This window comes from Microcebus murinus, chromosome 15, assembly GCF_040939455.1.
Source record: "Microcebus murinus isolate Inina chromosome 15, M.murinus_Inina_mat1.0, whole genome shotgun sequence".
NCBI lineage: Eukaryota > Metazoa > Chordata > Mammalia > Primates > Cheirogaleidae > Microcebus > Microcebus murinus.
Window position 1 is genome coordinate 34,028,658 of NC_134118.1, and position 20,058 is coordinate 34,048,715.

The 20,058-nt window shown below is 33.9% G+C and overlaps 1 protein-coding gene across 1 annotated transcript; it reads right to left on the reverse strand.

Annotated features, from left to right (window-relative positions):
* Positions 1-3,426: 3,426 nt before the first annotated feature.
* On the reverse strand, positions 3,427-19,072 carry TDO2 (tryptophan 2,3-dioxygenase). The gene is made up of 12 exons (XM_012783621.3): positions 18,965-19,072; positions 18,635-18,740; positions 17,601-17,691; positions 15,652-15,722; positions 14,435-14,562; positions 12,931-13,117; positions 11,678-11,785; positions 8,909-9,020; positions 7,658-7,715; positions 6,395-6,474; positions 5,622-5,712; positions 3,427-4,015 (listed from the first exon to the last, which is right to left on the reverse strand). The coding sequence occupies exons 1-12, from the start codon at positions 18,997-18,999 to the stop codon at positions 3,862-3,864; spliced, it is 1,221 nt and encodes a 406-aa protein (XP_012639075.1). The 5' UTR covers positions 19,000-19,072; the 3' UTR covers positions 3,427-3,861.
* Positions 19,073-20,058: the final 986 nt, after the last annotated feature.

Genomic DNA, 20,058 nt, shown 5'->3' on the forward strand with positions numbered 1-20,058 from the left:
AAAAAGAACCTGTTCTGAAGAGAAGCAGTTAAACTGATAGAAACTGAATGACCAATATGACAACTATGTGTTCAGAAATCTTTACTAGCATTCACAAGAGGCAAGTTGTTCGGAAATTTTCATTGCTGATAGGAATCCAATAGATCTTATTTCTTACTTTTCCCCCTATATTAGAGAATAAAGTGTTTTGCCACATTTTCTCATCCTCTTTCTCTTTCTCTTAATCGAGTTTTCTTAGTGATTTGGCTTCCCTGACCAAAGAATTAATTCTCATTTGTACTTTCTAGTTCTATTTTTTAACCACTTCCTGGGCTCCCTTCATCTCTATGCCTTTATCAACCTCTGACTCTCACCTTCTTCATCCCATGATTTGTTAACACCATTTTTTTTCAAAGTCCTATCTCTTAACGTGGAGTGATCAGCCCAAACGTGAGCTCCCCAGACTCTTTGTCCCAGTTTTCTGCTTGGTTTTCTGCGTCTTCAGTCCTAACCACTTCTTTGTGCACCCTTTTTGGCTTTCACTTGGCTCAGTCACGATGCCTGTGACCTCTTGCGTCATTAACTGTGTGAGTGATTTCAGGTGCTGTGCTGTGATTGCAGTTCTGATTAACTTGCATCCACAGCAGGGATCAATAATCCTGTGCACAGAGAGGGGAGCTATGTTCTGCTGATACCCTGCAACCAGGAACAAAGCCACTTCTTATATAAGCAGTGGCCGGACCCTAGTACCAAAGAACTGGTCTTCTGATTGAGTATAAGTACAACCGTCTTAAATGAGTTAATACAAGGACATCATTTCAAGTACTACCTATATAAATATTACTTCTCTAAAATTTGTCATTATTTTCTAATGTAGAAGATCTGAACAATAATAAAACTTCATAAGCAGCGGAAACCACTAAAGAAAATTCAAGGACATCTCATTTTTTCTCTGATGTTTGCCCTTTATCCTTCCTTTTGATTAGAAAAACAAAATCAAAGACAAAATATTGTATTTATTTTTGTACACCAGCCAGAACCAATCTCAAAAGAATGTGTGTTGACTCAGGTTTCGAGATATTCCAGGAAGACATATATTGACATTTTTGTTCTAGTTTGTGTTGTTACTGTACTGACTTTCTATAGGATATAAATGCTTTTGTAATACCCTTTTTCAAAGGCTAAAGGATTTTTAACATCTCAAAATGATTAATACCTCTCTGCTGTTCTGAATTTTGATGACTTTATAATAAAACAACCTGTGTTTGACTTTGGTTCAAAAAGAACCTGTTCTCAAGTGAGTGGCCTACATTTTGTCAACACAGTATTAATGTGCTTTGCAGTCACGCAGACTTTTTTCAGCTCCAAATCTATATATCCAGTTTTTGGTTTTCTCCACAGACACTTTAATCTCAATGTCTCTAAAACTCCATTCATCATTCTCCCCGCCCCCACCCAAAAAAGCCTCCTTCACCTCCTAGAGCCTCTATTTTGATTAACAACATCAACATTATATAATCACCCAATCAATAAAATCAGGAGAAATCCTGGATATTTAATCAGGTCAGCTACACCTTGGTGAGCCATCACCCTGTCATGTATCTCCTATTTCTCTGTCCTTTCTTAGCTGCAAGTTCCTTAGTATCTCTTATTTCGACTAGTCAGCCATGTTGTACTCACTACACTCCATGTCCCTTTATCCGGGGGTTCTCAAATTATAGTCCCCAGACAGAAGCCAGGTGATTCTCATGCATGTTATCACAATCCACCTACTCTATTTCTCCTGGATTTACATGTCTCAAAGACACCATTGTGTCATTCTTCTGTTTCAAAACATCCAGGGGCTCCCCAAAACCTGTAAGATAATATGCAAGCTCTTTGAAGTGAGTTTTTATGAAGTAGCCCCTCTCCACCTTCTCAACCACAATTGCAGCCGTGCTGTGTGGACATATGCTCTGCTCCAGCCATGACAAACCACTTGAAGTCAGCGCAGTGCAATCTTCACATAATAATTATTATGAGTTATAATGAAAGTCATCAACATGCTCCTGGATGTGGTTTTGCAGGGATCTCGAAGTGAATGCTAAATTAGCCAACCTTAAAGTGATTTTCCGACCCATTTAAGAATTACAGTTTAACTTGGAGCATCAGCTCGGTAGGTAAATGTGAATGGAGCAAGGGTGGGAACTGGCATTATAAATTGTTTTGATATTTACATTAAGAATTACTGATGTATCCTTTGAAAAAAAACTCTCGCAGCTATATAGCTTAGTCACTCCAAGAAATATAGATATAAAGAACTAAATCCAATCATATAGTCTATTAAAAGAATGATAAACCTTTGACAAGTAGCATTTGCTCCAGTATTCCAAGGTATTTTGGTGACAGAACATCTGTTAATATTAACATTTTTTCATGAGAAAAAGTACAGATTATAAAGTACATTCTTCTATCTTCATATAGATAGGAAACTGGGCTTCAGCCAATGTTTGTACCAGAGTAGATAGTAAATGGCAGAGCCAGAATTTGCTCTCAAGCTTGCTGATTTCAAAGCTAATATCTTTAGCCACCATGAAATTTGCCTCTGTATCTTTTCAGCATAAGCATCATTGGATACTGTGTGTACACACACAAACACACACACACACAGATAGGTCATGTAGGCGAGAACAATTATATGTAATTTAGAGACAAGCTAGATGATATGATCCTTATAAGAAAATCTTGTAATTGAAACCAAAAAATAGTTCGATTTTATCAAGAATTTGCTGCTTGCTAGTTGCAATTACTCAGGGTCAAGGTTAATGTTTATTTTAGTTTCCTTTGATAACATTGTGTACTTCCTCCCATAAGAGAAATTTAAGTTTTGACAACATCTTGGCTATGCTAGAAAAAGAAGACTAAAATTATGTTTGAACTAAACTCTTAGTCTAGTACTTTTTATTACAAATGAATTTGATGGCTGTTTAATCTGTTTACCTCCCCTTTCTTCTGGAAAGAGCATTCTTCTTTGGGGGAGCTATTACTTGTTCCTACCTCAATTCTGCGAGATATTAGAGTTCACTCTGCTTCCCAGCCCACGGGCATGGGAGCTGGGGAAAAGAGAACCTTTGCCCTTTTGTGAGTTCACAGATGCTGGAAGCTGGGACCCAGCCTAAGGAAAAAGCTGTTCTACGACATGGAAGAATAAAGCCAATACCTAGAGAGAAGAGATGAGACATAAAGGATCTTCAAAGTGTTCCAAGAATACAGTTTTCCAGGAACAGGATCCAGTCCCTGTGGCATCAGAGATCCCAGGCTCCTCTCCTTTAAGGCTTTTGGACAATGCTGCTTTGAATTCTGTGAGGTAGTAATCCTTCAGAAAATCCCCTCTAAGCAAGCTTCAGACAGATTTTTGTGTTTGATCATCAAGAATCCTAACAAACACAAGCAATGTTTGAAAAACAATACAGGGCAAAAGATTAATTTTTATTATTTGAAAAATTTTGTTTGAATAAGTCTTTGCACAGAATGATACATTTTATTGCATAACATATTTGAAATAGCTGAAGTTTACAAACTTATAAAATATGAAACAATGAGATAATGATTATATTAAGTGGTTACATTAAGGTAAGTAGCAGAGGAAATTGAATTTTTAATAGGAAAACACCTTATGTACAATGTTACAATTTAACTGAATTATGTTTCATCTCGATGCTTAATCTTATATCATCACAAATATGAGGTAATCAAATTGTTTCCAGCATTGAATCAGAACACCATGGTGCTGAACTATGTATATACATGTATTAGGTTAAGACTGTGTATTCATGAAAGCACATAGAAAATAACAAATACAGACGGAGAAATCATGATTCTTCATAGATTTTGTAGATGATTTTAATCTGAGTCATCACTGCTGAAGTACGAGCTGTCAATGTATTCAGCCGTGTAGGTGAATTTATGAATGATTGGGTTCATCTTCGGGATCCAGTGTCGAGGAACCATATACGTGGAAAGGTTAAATAAATCTACAAATACCTTGTACCTATCACTGGAAAAATACATACATGAAAATGTTTTAGATTTGTTGACATGAAATATTTAAAATTTTCTATCCAAAAATTTTATTTCTCAGATATTTTTTCATAAATAATTATATATAAATATTATTAATTGCATATAGTATGTGTTTTATATATATAATATTAATTATTATGCACTGTTAGTTTAAGATTGCCTAGTTTTTATTCTATATCCAGAGTTCATGCCCATAAAATAGTATTGTATGTTTTGTTGATCCAGACCAAGTGGTACAGATTAAGGCCTAGAGTCTTAATCCTATTGCTATCCTAATCCTTAATCCTTCCTATTGTCATATTCCTTCATAAAGACAAGAGTATATTCTCATTTCCTGCTTCTGAAGGATAGCATGCAAAGTAATAAATTTAAAGCCAAGAGAGTTCTTAGTTGGTCATTGAAAAATATTTTCCAACTGCAAAGTAGCTGCCCAATAACTGCCATGAAGGGATTAATAAATTGAAATGCTATTTTAGATTCATAATAAATGTCTACAAGAGTGATTTTAATATTAAAATTGCTTTTATGTTCGATAGTCAACTTTGTTTCCTTTTGTAGTTATATAGAGAAAGATGTCAAATAAATCTGAGTTCAAATCCTGGTTCTGTCACCTCCAACCTGGGGACCCTGGACTAGTTGTTTAAATGTCAGTTTCTAACTCTAAAATAAAAGTTTTAATCCCTTTCTCTGGTCAGGCCTTTGTGGAGATTAATGAAATAATGACCCACTATAAATACTGTTTGTATTAATTATTCCCACCAACCACTGATGGGTGTGCTTATTTTGTGCAGTCATTGACTATTTCATGATTATAGACTTGATCCCCAGGGAAAGTGAAAAATGATAAAAATATGATCCTGTTCATTTTAGAAAATGGCCAATCTGGTAGGAATGAAAGCAATGTACTGTCAAGAATTTGGTGGCTAAATGTCAATATTCGATTTATCCCTGAGCTGATTCTTTTTCCAAAGAACCATGAAAGTTTCCCAGTTTCCAGATATATCTATCCACCTATCTATACTATTATGAATATCAAATAGAATAAGAATGTAAATGCCTTAGAAATATCTCTAGCATGTTCTAAGTCCTCAATAAATGCTAACATTTTTCTTTATAAACACTATGAAAAGGGCACTCTCTAGAATAGATGGAAGTAGTTTTCTGATCTAAAATAGACTCACATGAGGAAACAAGAAACTATTTTAGCTGTGTCTGGCCAAGAAAACGTAAGTGAAATCAACGATCAAAGTTTTAGTCTAGTCAACATTTGAGCCAGAATGAGAAGACTTTTCTGCCTGGATGTAAACGCTGTTGAATCCTGTGTCCTCACAAGTCATACTGCCATTGGTACTGTGACCCTTCTCATCACAGGATCAAAATGATGAAGTTCCACAATCAAGAAGTTTATACAATTACATCCAAAGGCTCCAAATGGAATATCATAATATAACTACAAATGTGTGATCCACAGTTCAGACAGGGGCAAGTATAATGGGTTTTCCTAGATCATGCACGTATATGTGGGAAAACAAAAAGTTGGTCACTGCCACCAAGAAGAAAGGAGAATTTCCCCCACCTACCTCACGGTTGAGCGCAGGTACTGATAGCCCGAGGAACCACCAGTGCCAGCCTTGCTGCCCAGCATTCTGTGCACCATGCACACGTGGTTATCTAGACAAACACACAAATTTACTCCATGGATATTTTTCTGCCATTAGTTCCACAATGTTCTAAAAACAAGGGGTTGGTAATGATTATTGCTTCTGAGAAAAGGCTCACACCTTATCACTTAGCCATATGGTAGGCTCATGTGTGAGAGTCAGATGAAGCCCTGAGGTTGCCTAGCACTCCACTTGGTGCAGCTGCATGCATTTTATTCCATCCATCATTGCATTTAGACTATGAACATGACAGCGGCAAGCTAGGGCCACAATATGACTTTCATGAGCCCTTGCCACTTTTGCCTTTATGGGTTCCATCTTCCATTAAAAAATAACTATTAAAATTATCTTTTAAAAGTGCATTGGCATAAAAAGTTGAATATATTGCCATTATATATTAACATATTTCCTTTGACCTAACGTGTATTTTTCCTTCAGATTATAAAGTAAATTAAAACATCTTCATGAGCCTTCAAGAATATTGTGGGGCCTAGCCATGGTGCCTGCTTTGCATAGTGGAATAACTGGTTCTGGGAGAGAGTGGTTGCCAAGCTGATTTGTGGGAAAGAACCCACGCAAGCATGCACAGAGGAGGAAGGAAAAGACAGAGGAGGAAGGAGGGCTCAGATAAGAAAAAGGGTAAAGAAACAGGATGGGGGAGAAGGAGTGTGAGGTGCAAAGGAAGGACTTACATCTCCATTTGGTCATGAGTGTGTCTATGTCCATAAGAGAAGTCAGCAGCTGGAAAGGGACCTGGAATCTAGGCTCTTCCCTAAAGGAAAAAAATAATCATAAGAAGAAATCTATTCAGGTAAATCTAGTGTGTTAGAAAGAGCATGCATTTTATAAACAGTTGGCCCTAAAAACAAAATCTCGACTTTGCCTCGTAGGAGCTATGCAGCATTGGATTATTTTCTATCTGGCTCAGTTTCTTCATCTGATAGATGGGGATAAAACTACTCAGTTTGCAATATTTGTTTTAAGTCTAGAAAACTCCATATAATAAACATGAAGTAGCCAACCAGAGTCACTCCTAACATTGATTTTATTAAAAGTGAGACATATATACTATCTCAGAAGACATCCCAGCTAACAATAGTCAAAAACTTCTAGGAAAAGATATTAAAAGACAAAAAGAAAAATTGCTATTTATTTCCTGTTGTGTATATGTTTTCCTTTTTTCAGCTAATTCTTCAACGTTCTCATTACATTTTCTACTTAGGACACATAAGTTGACTGGCATACATTTACTTGAGCTTAGGAAACAAGTCAGAAGACTTTTTTTATGTTGCCATTCTGAAGAAAGATTTGAGGGGATTTTAAAAATTAAATAAGTACATGAAAGAAGGATACCCTGTAAACATAAGTATTTGAAGCCATTTTACTAGTGGGATTCCCCTTATTCTGACACTTTTAATTGATGAACCATAAGGGAAGATGGGACCTTCATACACACAGAGTAGGAATGAGTAGACATTTAAAGAATACCTTAAACATATTATACAGTGAACTCAATTTTACTTGAAATTGCCAATTAAGTACAATAGTTTATAAAGTATTTTCATTTTATCCATTCTGCTTACAGGAGTAACCCTACAACATTGTTTAATGACAGAAAACATTTCATGACTGAGTTTCTGCGATAGTTTAAACTTTGGCCCTTTAGAACACTTGATATCACATAATACTTCATTTAATTTAATAAAAAAGGATATTGGATTAATTTGGTGGGGGTGGGGAGTGTTGAACCCCAATCAAGGATAAAGTTATACTCTTGCCATTTAAAAGTTAACAAATGAAATTTAAAAAAAAATGAAAAAAGAAGAGTTCATGAAACTTCACTATTATTTATTTTCTGTTTTCTCTAAAATTTAAATTACTACATTAAACTATGATTGCAATTTATAAGCTGTATACTTGACATAACCACCTCTCTCCTTCTAATTTCCTTTTACCTGTAAAAATATATCATCAGTGCTCCCTGAAGTGCTCTGTATGACAGTCGTCTTTCACCTACAAAATACATAGCACGTTTTAATTTAATAGGTAATTTAGTGTAGTCTTATATTAATTTAACATCATCACCTTAAACATTTAAATGGTTTATATGTGTTCAGAATATAATGTAAGTATTAGTTTCAATTTTTTATCTCTTAGCTTGAATTTGGAAACCTATTATTTTACCATTGGATTTTAAAAAGCAAACCCCAAATGTATGTACTTTAAATTCTCAAAACCTTTAAATGTCATGTTGGGAAAATCCGGTATTTCTAAGAAATACTTAACTTCTATAATAAAACATACATTTCAAGTAAAATAATATAATGACTTACTTTTTGAAAAGTTAAACAAGATTCATTCCAAGTGTCATTTGAAAGTAGTTTTCTCTAATTCACTTAGAATTAGTTTACTCGGCTTTAAGGAAGCACGATTATATAAGCTCACATGTGTGTGATCTAATGAAAGACTTTCTCTTAGCTGCAGCAAAATGAGATTTTGATATTCTTTACTGAGTTCTTTTTTTTTGGAAACTGAGCTTAACAACCTTTAAGCTTATAGAATTTAATATGAATTTCAAATACTGCTATGCCTTGTACTTGCATTATAAAAATTAATTTTTGTGTTTATTCTGCCTATTTCTAAAAAGGCTTTGAGACACTTTTTAATAAAAGTTCTAAGTCAAATTGAACACAGAAGTTTAGTAATGAAGATATTAAATTTACTGGTCAATTAGTTTCAAGAAATAATAGGTCAATATCAATTGTGCCAGAAGCCCAAATGTGTGCTTTTCCTAGTCTGCTTGGGAAACAGTTTCTTTGCCAAGCCACCGTTGAGCTCAGTAGTTATTTATTCCTTTTCTTACCTCTACCAGAGTATTCACAGTTACGGTGATTTGTCTTCATTTCTGTCCCTATTAGGCTGTGAGCTACTTGAAAAACTATATTCATTTAATCTTGGTATCTCTCATACCTGGCACATACTATCTATGAAAGCTTTTTTTCTAATATATTTGAGAAAATCTAGGCACAGAAACCTGTTAAGATAAGGTTATCATAGATACTATTTACCCAATTCTTGTTTGCATGAGTAAAATATCAATTTTCATTCTATTTCCTCCCAAGTACGGTTTGGTAGTCTTATAAAATTATATTTTAATCATATACTGATACATTCCAGGGAAAGGATCCTTATAAGAAAAGTATTACCTTTACTAAGGAGATGTTCATGGCGTTTCTCATCAAATAAGGACAGTAGCACCTCTTTGTGTTTCTGAAATTCAGCCATTTGTTCCTCTTTCTCTTCTGACTCTTCCTTAGCCTTTAGGAAAAATACTACATTAATATTCCCAAGAGAAAAAAATAGATTGCTACTTCAGAAAACTTTGCATATGAGAGGCTAGACTCACAGGTGCAGACTGAGGTACTTGGAATATTTACTGTATCATCTAATATTATAATTTGGAAATTTTGTCTTAAGAGAAGAAATCTTCCACACAATCACTGGTTCTATCCTTTCAGTTAAGTTTAAGTGATTCATTAATCTCAAATATTCTTTTCGTAAATATCACAATATAGGGACCCAAATGGACAAAATTGGAGGTAACTACAAGAGGTTAATAATACCTAATTTTAAGCAGTAATTATTTAACATAGGAAGTACAGTAATTCCATTTAAGAAGAGTTAAGAATTCCTAGTCAGAAGAACTATTAACTCTATTGAAATCTATATTCAGTATTTCATTCTGTAAATACAATTTTTTAGATATTTTTCACTCTTATATTTTATTCATTAGCTATCAACTGATTGGTTTGAGGAAATTCTTATTTTTCTGCCTACCACATATGTTCTAATTACAACTCAATTAATTCAGCTGGAGCAAATTAGTTAACCCAATTATTTTTAATTCATCAGAACAACCACAGTGTGGAGTAAAAACTGTACACATATTATTTCTAATTAATTCAATAAATGTCATGATAAGGTTATAGATATTAAATTGTGAGCAAAATAAGACATTGAACAAACAATCACTCAAGCATTAAATTGCAACCAAGGAGAGAGCTATACAAGAGCAGTGTTGGTGACATAATAACTTATAGTAATAAGGAGGTTAGGAAAGACCTTTCTAAAGAATTTTTTCTTGAGCTATGATCTGAAAAATGGGAAGGAGTTACCTGGAGAATAACATTCTAAATCCAGAGAGAAACACATTGAAAGACACCTTGGTAATAAATTCAAAAAACTGAACTCAGCTCATGAAAGAAACTTACTATAGTTGGACCATTTGAGATCATGAAAGGCCTCATAGACCATGTTACGGTTTTTATCTCAATTCTAAAAGCAATGGGGTGACATCAAAAGGCTTTAAGGAAAAGAGAGATGTGATCAGATGTGCATTTTGAAAAAATTATTCAGATTGCAGTGTGGAGAATAAATTAGAGAGATGGATAGGACGGTTCAGAGACTATTTAGTCGAGGTGAAAAACAAGGTCAGCGTGTATTTGAATGGTGGTGGCAGATTAAAGGGAGATATTTGAGAGCTATTTAGAAGGTAAATTTGGTAGGATGTAATGATAGCTTGAAGGAAGTGGTTGAGGCAGAGGAAGCTTCTAAGAATCACTGATAGCTGTCTAATTTGACTTGATAAACTAGATTGTTTATAGGAGAAAAACTTCTTTAACTCAGAGAAGACAATGTTTAGTATAAGAGTGGATAGAAAGAGAAATTTTCTAAGTTTGGTTTTGCTGGTGTGTTTCTGAGAGGACCAGGAGGAAATATCAATCAAATAAGTTGCTAAATGTATGATCTAAAATCTAAGGAGATACCTAAAATAGAGATAAATGTTTGAGAATTATTGGTGACTAAGTAGATATTGAAGCAGTTAGTATAAATGGCATCATCTAATGAAAGAGAATAGAGATACAATAGAAAGGATCTAAGCCAAGGCATTGTGAAACCCCACTATTTACTGGTCTAAGAGAAAAATAAGAGCAAGTAAAGGAGATAGAGCAATAAGGGCCAGAGAATTAGATGCAGATGTAATGGTGGGCTCCGATTCCTAGGGAAAAGAATGCTCAAGAAAGAGTAAGTAGTAGTCCTTAGCATTCAATGCTGCTGGGAGGTCAAGTATAATTAAGATTTAAAAAATGGCCATTGGATTGATGCACATGGAGGCCATTTGTGAATGATGGTACAAAAAACAGGTTGGAGTAAGTTGAAGATTAGAAGGGAGATAAAGAAGTAATTATTCTAACTACTGTTCTAAATGCTTTACAAATATTCTCTTAGTTTCATGTTCATAAAAATCCTGTGACATAAAATACTGTTTCTATTTTACCAATGATGAAAGTGCATCAAAGAGAGTCTAAGTAACTTGTCCATCATCACACAGGTGGAATTGAAACCCAAGCAGTGTGACTATGAAGTTCATGCTTTACACACTACCTGATATGGTCTCTTGAGATACAGAATTTAAACAACTCCTTAAAGAAATTTTGTCATGAACCAAGATGAGACCTATCACTTGAGAGAAATGAGCAATCTGCAATATTTTTTTTAAGTGAGAGAAAATTGACATTGTCTGAGAGCCAATAGAAAGGACCCAGCAAACATACAAGAGCAAAAGGAAAGTTATCTGGCTAAATATATTTGGTTAATTCATCCTTTGTGTGCCTAGTTCTGTCTAGAATTGGTTATTATATGCAATTTTCAATAGAAAGGAAAATGTCTATTAATCTTAGCTATTCATCATAGATAAAAGTCTTATTTACAATTAATATCTTATTTTAGTATAATTTTCATTGTACCTACAGAAAATTAAATCAGTCATATAACACATTCCAAGAAAATACAATTGTGAAAGAAAAAGATATAGTAAAAATGAAAGGTTAAGAAAAGAGCACTAAATTCTTAAAATAAAATTTCCAAAATTTCTTCTGTAAGTACATTTATATTAACTCATGGCGTCTACATACCTGAATCCTTATGAATTCCTCTTCCAGGCCTTTGATGATATTATTTTCAAACTTTCCCCAGAAGTTAAATCCATGTGGCTCTAAACCTGGTGTTCTTTCCAGCCATGCCTTAAGTAAATATTATTTTTTAAAGTGAGTACATGGTAAACTTTTAAATATGTTAAATATATTGTAACTAACATGTATACACTTGAAACAAGAACTTTTTTCTCTTAAATTTCTTAATTTATGAAATAGTAATCAATATACTTCATCTTATTAATATTTATGGAAATCATCATTAATAATACTCTATTTCTTAAGAAAAACTTGATTACAGTAATTCCAATTGTTTTGGAGAAATCTATGAAAATATCTAAACATTGTTTTAATGATATCTTCTGGTTTATTCTCAAAATACTTTATGTCTTAGGAGGTGAAGAAATTATGACATGTATAAAATACAATCTCTTGTAAATTCATGAGCACTAAATACTTAGCAACTTTGAAATTAACTAATCCATACAATTATTTTAAGATTTTACAAGACTTTCTAATCTAGAAATAAAACTGATTCATATACCCCTGTGAGTTCTCATTTAACCTATATTTAGTTTTGAAATTAGCTTTGTGAGGATTTCTCTCCCCATTTTTATAAACCATTATATGGCATTATATATAATAAATGAACCTAAATCCACATTTGAAATACCCAGGGGATTAATGAACAGAGTATAATGAAGCAAAATAAAAGTTTAATTTGCAAAGGAAAAGGCTTTGTGAAGGAAATCAAGACAATGCAATCTTTAATAATTTACTCATGAAGAAACAAATGAATAATTCCTGACGGCTACTTATAGACCTTTAGGGAATTTGGATATGAAAGAACAAAATTCTGAGGAGTATTTCATAGTAATTTAGTTTAATTAAGAAAAATAATAAGTGGAAATTTTCAATTACAGAATATTTTAAAGTGTTAAAGCTCATTAAATAACAAACCACATTCAGTCTAAAATTAGCTAATTAAACATTGCTTAATAAGGATGTTTAAAAGGATATTTAATGAGGTTATTAAATATTAACATACAATTGATTATATAAAGATTGCTGAAGTCAAGAGAGTTCTTGATATTTTAACTATTTTAATAAGTTCAATTTACAAATTTAAGTGTTTTTATGAATTCTTTCTGTGCTTACTTCCAATGAATGTAACCCAACTTTGGCAGGTGTTTTAAAATTGAGTTAGACTTTAGAAGTTGTATGTGAGCACATACCTCCACTAGCTGCAGAAGTGTATTTTCCTGCTCAGACTTAAGTAGCAGTTCATTTTCTTCTCCTTTGAAATTATCACGATAATGTCTTCTGTTGTAAGGGACTCTCAAACTCTGAAGAACACCTATTTTGTTTTCTAATAGTCGGAACTGCAGACTCTGGAAGCCTGACCCTGCAGATAAGTACTCTCTAGAATAAAGAAGAGAAGGCAGAGAAGAGAAAGGAAGGGATGGGCTGACATTGTAAATGACTGCAATGGTCTCCTCTACTGTAAGGGGTTGTCAGTTTCACTCTCCCAGATGTTGGGAACAGATACACACTACTGCCTGGACATAGACCTATGATTTGAAGCTCACTGAAATCAGGAAAATGAGCTATTTAAACAACATTGTTGCTCTCAATCAATTTGAATTTGGAAAGTTCATATAGTTGTGAAATGCCATATATATTTTAATATATTAATATAAATATATTTTATATATTATACAAATTTGCCATAATACATGTTGAACTAATAGCACATATGTATACGTGCATGTTTATGTATATGTATGTATATATTATATATGTGTTATTGCATGTGTGTATGTGTACTGAATTTTTTCCTTAAGATAAAAACAGATGGACATTGGGCAATGTTTTTTATTCCACAGTCCTGAAAGATTCTTTATAAATATTATTTAATTCCCCCATAACTTACATTCTTGGATATTATTAATCTCACTACCTAGTATTATTATGAGCAACTGTGAAATAATACAAGTAAAACAAATAGGATGTTGTCTGTCACAAAATAGGCAAACAAAAAAATGTTACATATATCATCCTGGTAAATGTCCTTCATCTAATTGGTGCTAAGACTTTAACTTTTTTAATTCACCACAAAGGAATTCTACCACTTTTCCTTTGATTATCAAAACATGTTTAAGCCATTGCCTGTTATATCATATGAATACACTCATAGAAGGTTCTTAGGAAAATTTCTTCTCAAATTTTAGTAATAAAAATATATATACACACACATATATATGTATACACACAATATTTCCAGACAAAGCCAAATATATATATATATAATATTTATAATGTATATAGAAATTTAAAGCTAAAATTTATGGCTCAGTTTATACTGACACTTTTGCCTGGCATGCTTCTTTATATATCACCCTTGTTTCTTTTATTTTTAGTTTTTAAATTTTAAAAATTAATTACACGTGGTTTATTAGCTATTCTAGCTATTTTGCTAAGTTGTTTAAAATCCATTTTGGAGAAAAACAGGGCACAAATGATGAATTAAAATTAATTGATCAGATTATAAAACAATGAGTGATGAAATGTTTTTAATATCTTCTCAAATACTTTGTGAATGAAGACCTACAAGTCCATATAGTGACAGTGATAGTAGGACAGGCTCCTCATGTCACACAACACACACATTCTCCTTTTACTCCACTAGAATGAGAAGGTAAACCCCACTACATTTTTTAAAATGTTGTAAGTGCACACCTGAAGTCATTGAAATCCAAGGCTGTCATCGTTTCTAGAACGGAAAACTGCTGCACCAATAGTTTAAGGATGACTGTCACTCGGTGCATCCGACTAACAACCTTAAGCATATTCCTTTCGTCCCTGACCTGTTGGTTAAGAAATAAAATACTGATTAATCAATTCTGATTTCTAGAAGTTACAAGATAGGCAAACAGCACTGCGTTTCCATTAGCTTTACCTGTATTTTAAAGAGGAATATTGGAACTAAAATTTGCCATACGTATATGTGAACTAATAGCAATTCTGAATTGTACGCAAGGAATGTCTGCAAAAACAGAATTACTTTTCTTTCTTTAAAAATAGAAAACTATGTAGAAGCAAGGTAGAAGTAAATTCTGGAACACAACCCCCACAGATTTCAAAACAAATTTCTCTTTTAGTTTTGTTTCAGAGAAGAAAGGTCAAGGTAACATGGGAACTTGTGGGTGAGGATTGAGCAACTCCTGGATAAATTTGCTCTTTACTGGGGGCCAAAGTTGCCACTGACATAACTGGGAAGTGTATTCACATATATACATAAGAGGAGTCTTGTGTGTGTGCATGTGATCTCTTTCCCAACTCCTCTTGGAGCAGGGGCTCAGAGATGGAGGACAGAAGGCGGATCCTCAGGGGACATGGGGATAGGAAGCAGGATGGTGGACAGAGAAGGGCAGGTGGAACTTCTGCCATCACCTGAAGCTCTGCTCTCCCCTTCTGTCATTCTTCCACCCTCTGTCCTTTTCCCCTTCCCTTTGTCCTCCTCATCTTCCTCTTTTTCTTCCTCCCTCTACTCTTTCTCTACTGCTTCCTTCTCTTCCTCTTACTTTCCTTATAGCTGATATTTATTAGAAATACAATTCTGGTACCTATTCATTAAAGGATCTCTATTAGTCAGGCTGGTAATCTAGTATAATTTATAACCCTTTTCTTTTGAGAGGAAAAAATGAATTCTCCATAAAGGCCTTGAAACTGAAATTTGAAAGGAAACTTTCAAAGGAACTCCAAAGCCATGTGGAGTTCTGGGTTAGTGGTCACAGTGCGAAAATATGACTGACTTGTCTACTCAGAAAATGTTTATTTGTTTTGTTATGAACTAATAAGTCCACTATTTGCTGTTAAATTTTTTCTCATTAGAAATATTTTCTATATTTTCCAAAAAATATATATGAAACCAATATTGTGATATAGCGACTTACATGGCCATTCTGAAAGATCTCTCGAACAGAATCCAGTTCCCAGAGGATTTGCTTAAACCAGAGTTCATAAGCTGTAATAAGAAAACCATTATTGATTGAAAAGTAGCCGGGCGTGGTGGCTCACGCCTGTAATCCTAGCACTTTGGGAGGCTGAGGCGGGCGGATTGCTCAAGGTCAGGAGTTCGAAACCAGCCTGAGCGAGACCCCGTCTCTACCAAAAATAGAAATAAATTAATTGACCAACTAAAAAAATATATATATACAAAAAATTAGCTGGGCATGGTGGCGCATGCCTGTAGTCCCAGCTACTCGGGAGGCTGAGGCAGTAGGATTGCTGAGCCCCGGAGATTGAGGTTGCTGTGAGCCAGGCTGACGCCACGGCACTCACTCTAGCCTGGGCAACAAAGTGAGACTCTGTCTCAAAAAAAAAAAAAAAAAAAAAGAAAAGAAAAAAAGAAAAGTAATGGGCACCTCTTTGTCCATCATTATGTGAAAGACATGATTAACATATTGAAAAAGAAATGAAAACATAACTCTAAAATCAATAAATTTAAATAGGTTCCTCCTTATGCTAGAAACAAATATTAGTGTTAAAGTTACAATAGCCTCCTTTAATTAAATGCTTCAATGTGCCAGGCACCCTATCTATGTGCTTTACATACATTATTTTTACATTGATTTCTCACAACACACATGCTGTTTAGCTCTTTTAGGATATAGCACATAACCTGATTCTAACTTTCTATATGAAAGTTGGAGGTATGTGGGGAAGCAGAAATGACACCTAACTTCAACTATAAACTGAGAAATTAACATGTGCTAACCTAAATGAAAGACTGTAGGGTTTAAAGATCTTGAAAAGTTAAAGTTACGTTACTTAAAATGCAGTGTTTTGATTGTTTGTTTTATTTGTGATAAACCTAGGAACTCATGGGCTCAGGACAAATGGGAAAGTGGCCAGAGATCTTGGTGGAATGATAGTGGCAATGTTTTGTATTCATCTCACAGCCAATTCCCAGGGACAACTTGATTCAGCATTGCTCAGGATACTTTCTTTCAGACTATCCATTTGAGTCCAAGGCTATTTGTTTATACCTGGTGGTATAAGCCACCAATGAAAATGTAAACATAAAAACAGGAGAAGTAACACATTAAGCCAATTGTTTTTCATCTTAAATTTCTTTCCTCAAAAGAGTTTATTATTTTAGCCAATCAGTGAGGCAAGCACCCTTTTGAGGAAAGAAAACAAAGAACGAGTAGGCAAGGGAAACATGTCTCAATGTGGGGTACTGATCAGCGTGAGTTATTTATTGGGTCCTACTCATGCAGAGGACAGTATATGGCACTGACAACCTTACAGTAAATATTAATATTTGGGGGTCACACGACTTCTTTAAGATACATATTCATGAAAACTTGCACCTAATTTCAGAGTTCAGAGACCTTCTAAATTTTTAAAGTCATGGACTCTTAAGCTAAAATCCACTGCCCAGAGGTTAGAAATCTGGAAAGGATAAGCATACATTTTAGACAAAAATTACATTTTTGTTTAGTACCATATTTTGTATAGGACTATGTATATCCACAATAAGTTTGAATGATGTTTTTCTTGAAAATAGTTTTTTTTTAATGTTTCAAGTTAAGAAATCATAACATCTTTAGTTTGCAAATTATTTGTGAAATTATGAGAGATGAAAAGTCGCCTGGAGTTAAGGACAAAGCTACAGTCCTGCTTGACCCAATTAGCTGTGAAGCAACATCAAGAAGACTGATGAGTCTCTAGAGAGGTCCTGTTAGAATTTATCCTGCAGCAAAACATTCTCAAGCCTTTCTAACAGAGGCGATTTCCTGACCTTTTACTATTTCATAGTTAAAATACTATCATTTCCCTCATTACTGATGAGAAATACCTGTGGCATATGTATTGCCCAACCCTTTGTGCAACTTACCTTGATGAGTTATGATAAAAAGATGTTCATCATGGATTTTATTTCCTTTTATTTCACTTTGAAGTTCTTGTGCATTCAAAACTTTTTCCAACTTTAAATGAAAAAGATACTGATTTTAAATTGCAGAACCTGGATTTTTTTAATCAACTTTAATAAGAAGTAGAATAAAATAATGGAACAGCTTTTCCCAAATCCTAACTTCTCAGAAACCAATCACTTTTCTTTTAAACAATGGATGAATCTCATCATAAGGAGTGAGTTGAATTTATGATTTTTATTCTTCTCAGGAAAATTCTATTTGGTAGGATTTTATCATAAGAAATGCTATTACACTCTTTGAGAAGTCATATCCTTTCCCATGAAATGAATATAACGAAATCTTGAAAACTTGCTGAGCTGACTGTGCATCTGCCATTCTTTTATTCCCCTAAATAACCAATTCTAAGAACATCTTAACATTCTTTATCAGTTCATCATTAGAAACCCATCTGTGATGGCATCAAGGTCTCTAATTATTTTGCTTCTTAAAAAAAAAGAAAAGAAAAATAGGTTGGAACTTAGCTTAATCTCCACATACCACATTTATTAATATCTTCTTTTACTTACTAATGATTTTAAGAAAATTTCCAGTGTGCCTTTAACATTCCACTTTATAATAAGAGATTTTAAAGATGCATTTGCAGTGATCTAGGCTGAGATTTTTTTATTGACCATGCCTTATTTATACAAGTTGTGCAATGCCTGCCAACTCTCTACAGTGGACCTTATCATTTATACTGTTCTGTCCAGATTCCGAATCTCTGCTTTTATTGTACCAATGCTAGAGAGCTGAATTTTCTCCCATGAGTCTCTGGAATTATTCTAACAAAAGTTGGAAAAGCATAAATATTTATGATTAGTGATAGTCTTTGATCCAGAAAACTATTGGTGACCGAGGGAAAAAAATTCATAAAATCAAAACCATGAAAGAGTCACTTAGCAGAATCTAGTGCCTAACACTGGAAGCTAAACCCTTTAAGGACAGTCCCACTTACATGCAGATAGTTCCCGTAGATAAGTCCTCCTTTGCTGGCTCTATTCACACCATCTTGTGATTTGTCTTCTTCACTACCTTCTACAGATAGCTTTTTAAAATTATATCTGCAGATTTAATAAATAAAAAGAAACAAATAGAGCTTTAGAAAACACAGTTAATTAATAATATGAGTGATTAAAATTCTTATTGCTAATTTTGTTTAGAGTAGATTATTAAACAAGGGAATAAAGGTGACAGTTTTCAATGCTCTTTAAATTCAGAAATTAAAAGGCTCATACCTGGTACTTCTAAGAGGCTGAACCCACTTAGAAAAGAGGTAAACACTTACCCGAAATTGTTTCCTAAGAATGGGCACCCACTCATGTTGAAAGGCACTCTCAGAGAAGCACAGAGGTTTGACTCTAGACAGATGATATCATTGACCTTCCCAGATGTTCGACAGCTGCCTTTTATGTATCCTGCTTACCCTGCTCCAGCCAATCAGCACTCTGGATGGACTTAGCTAGTTTCTCATTTCAACTGGTATAGAACTGAACCTCTATAAACTTTAGAGTAGGTTTATGTTGGGTATGGTTCATTTGCTAAAAGAGTGAGTATTCTGCCAAATTGAATCATACGACTTGCCAAGTTCTGTTTCTATATCCAAAGTAAATCAATAGAGGCCAAGTTTGAAATAATGACATTTAACTATTTAATTCCAAGAAAATATTTGGCATAGTGTTAGCACATGTAAGATGATGAGCTTACACAAACAACTATGTATTTTCTGAAATTTAGATATTTTTGCAACTCTTAGGGTAAAAATTAAATTTTGTTGTCTCTGGGGAATGAAATTCACTGTAGGACAGAGGCTGAGTACATGCTCAAAGCCCAATGCCATCCATTGTCAGAGTTCTTCTGGCCCATGTATGGTCTAATAATTACCAGCAGGTAAGCAACCAACACATTGTACTAGAATTTAAATGGACACTATTTGTTCCTTGTTAAGCAGTGGCTTATACATAACAGGGTAGTAGGAATCATTTGCATTGAGAACTATTGAGCTAGGATAGAAGTTCTATCAACCTTACTACACCACTGCCACTCACTAAGAACTATGCATAGATATAGCATCTACCACTTATTTAACCACCTAAATGGTGGATTTTTTTATTAATTTACTAAAGTAATTAAAAGTCAGAAACCTCATTTCTTGGCTCTACCAGTAATTGTGTGATATGGGAAAAACTGATTTAACTTCTGTACATATCAACTTCCTCACCAAAAGAAATGAAAGTGTTTAAATTGATTATAATTTTGAAGGTCTGGATCCACCCTAAAACTTTGATTTTATTACTGTATATAAATATAACAGTACTATATATAAATTACAACATTAATGAAGTTTTACAGAAGGATAGACAACATAAAAATGCCATGTTA

Excerpts from the sequence above, each read along its gene's own strand:
- TDO2 (XM_012783621.3), bottom strand. The coding sequence starts at position 18,999 with ATGAGTGGGTGCCCATTCTTAGGAAACAATTTCGG. Across the intron at positions 17,692-18,634 it reads TCTACGGGAACTATCTGCAT|TTGGAAAAAGTTTTGAATGC; the intron begins GTAAGTGGGACT and ends TTTCATTTAAAG. Across the intron at positions 6,475-7,657 it reads CTGATGATATATTTTTACAG|GGAAGAGCCTAGATTCCAGG; the intron begins GTAAAAGGAAAT and ends TTTTTCCTTTAG.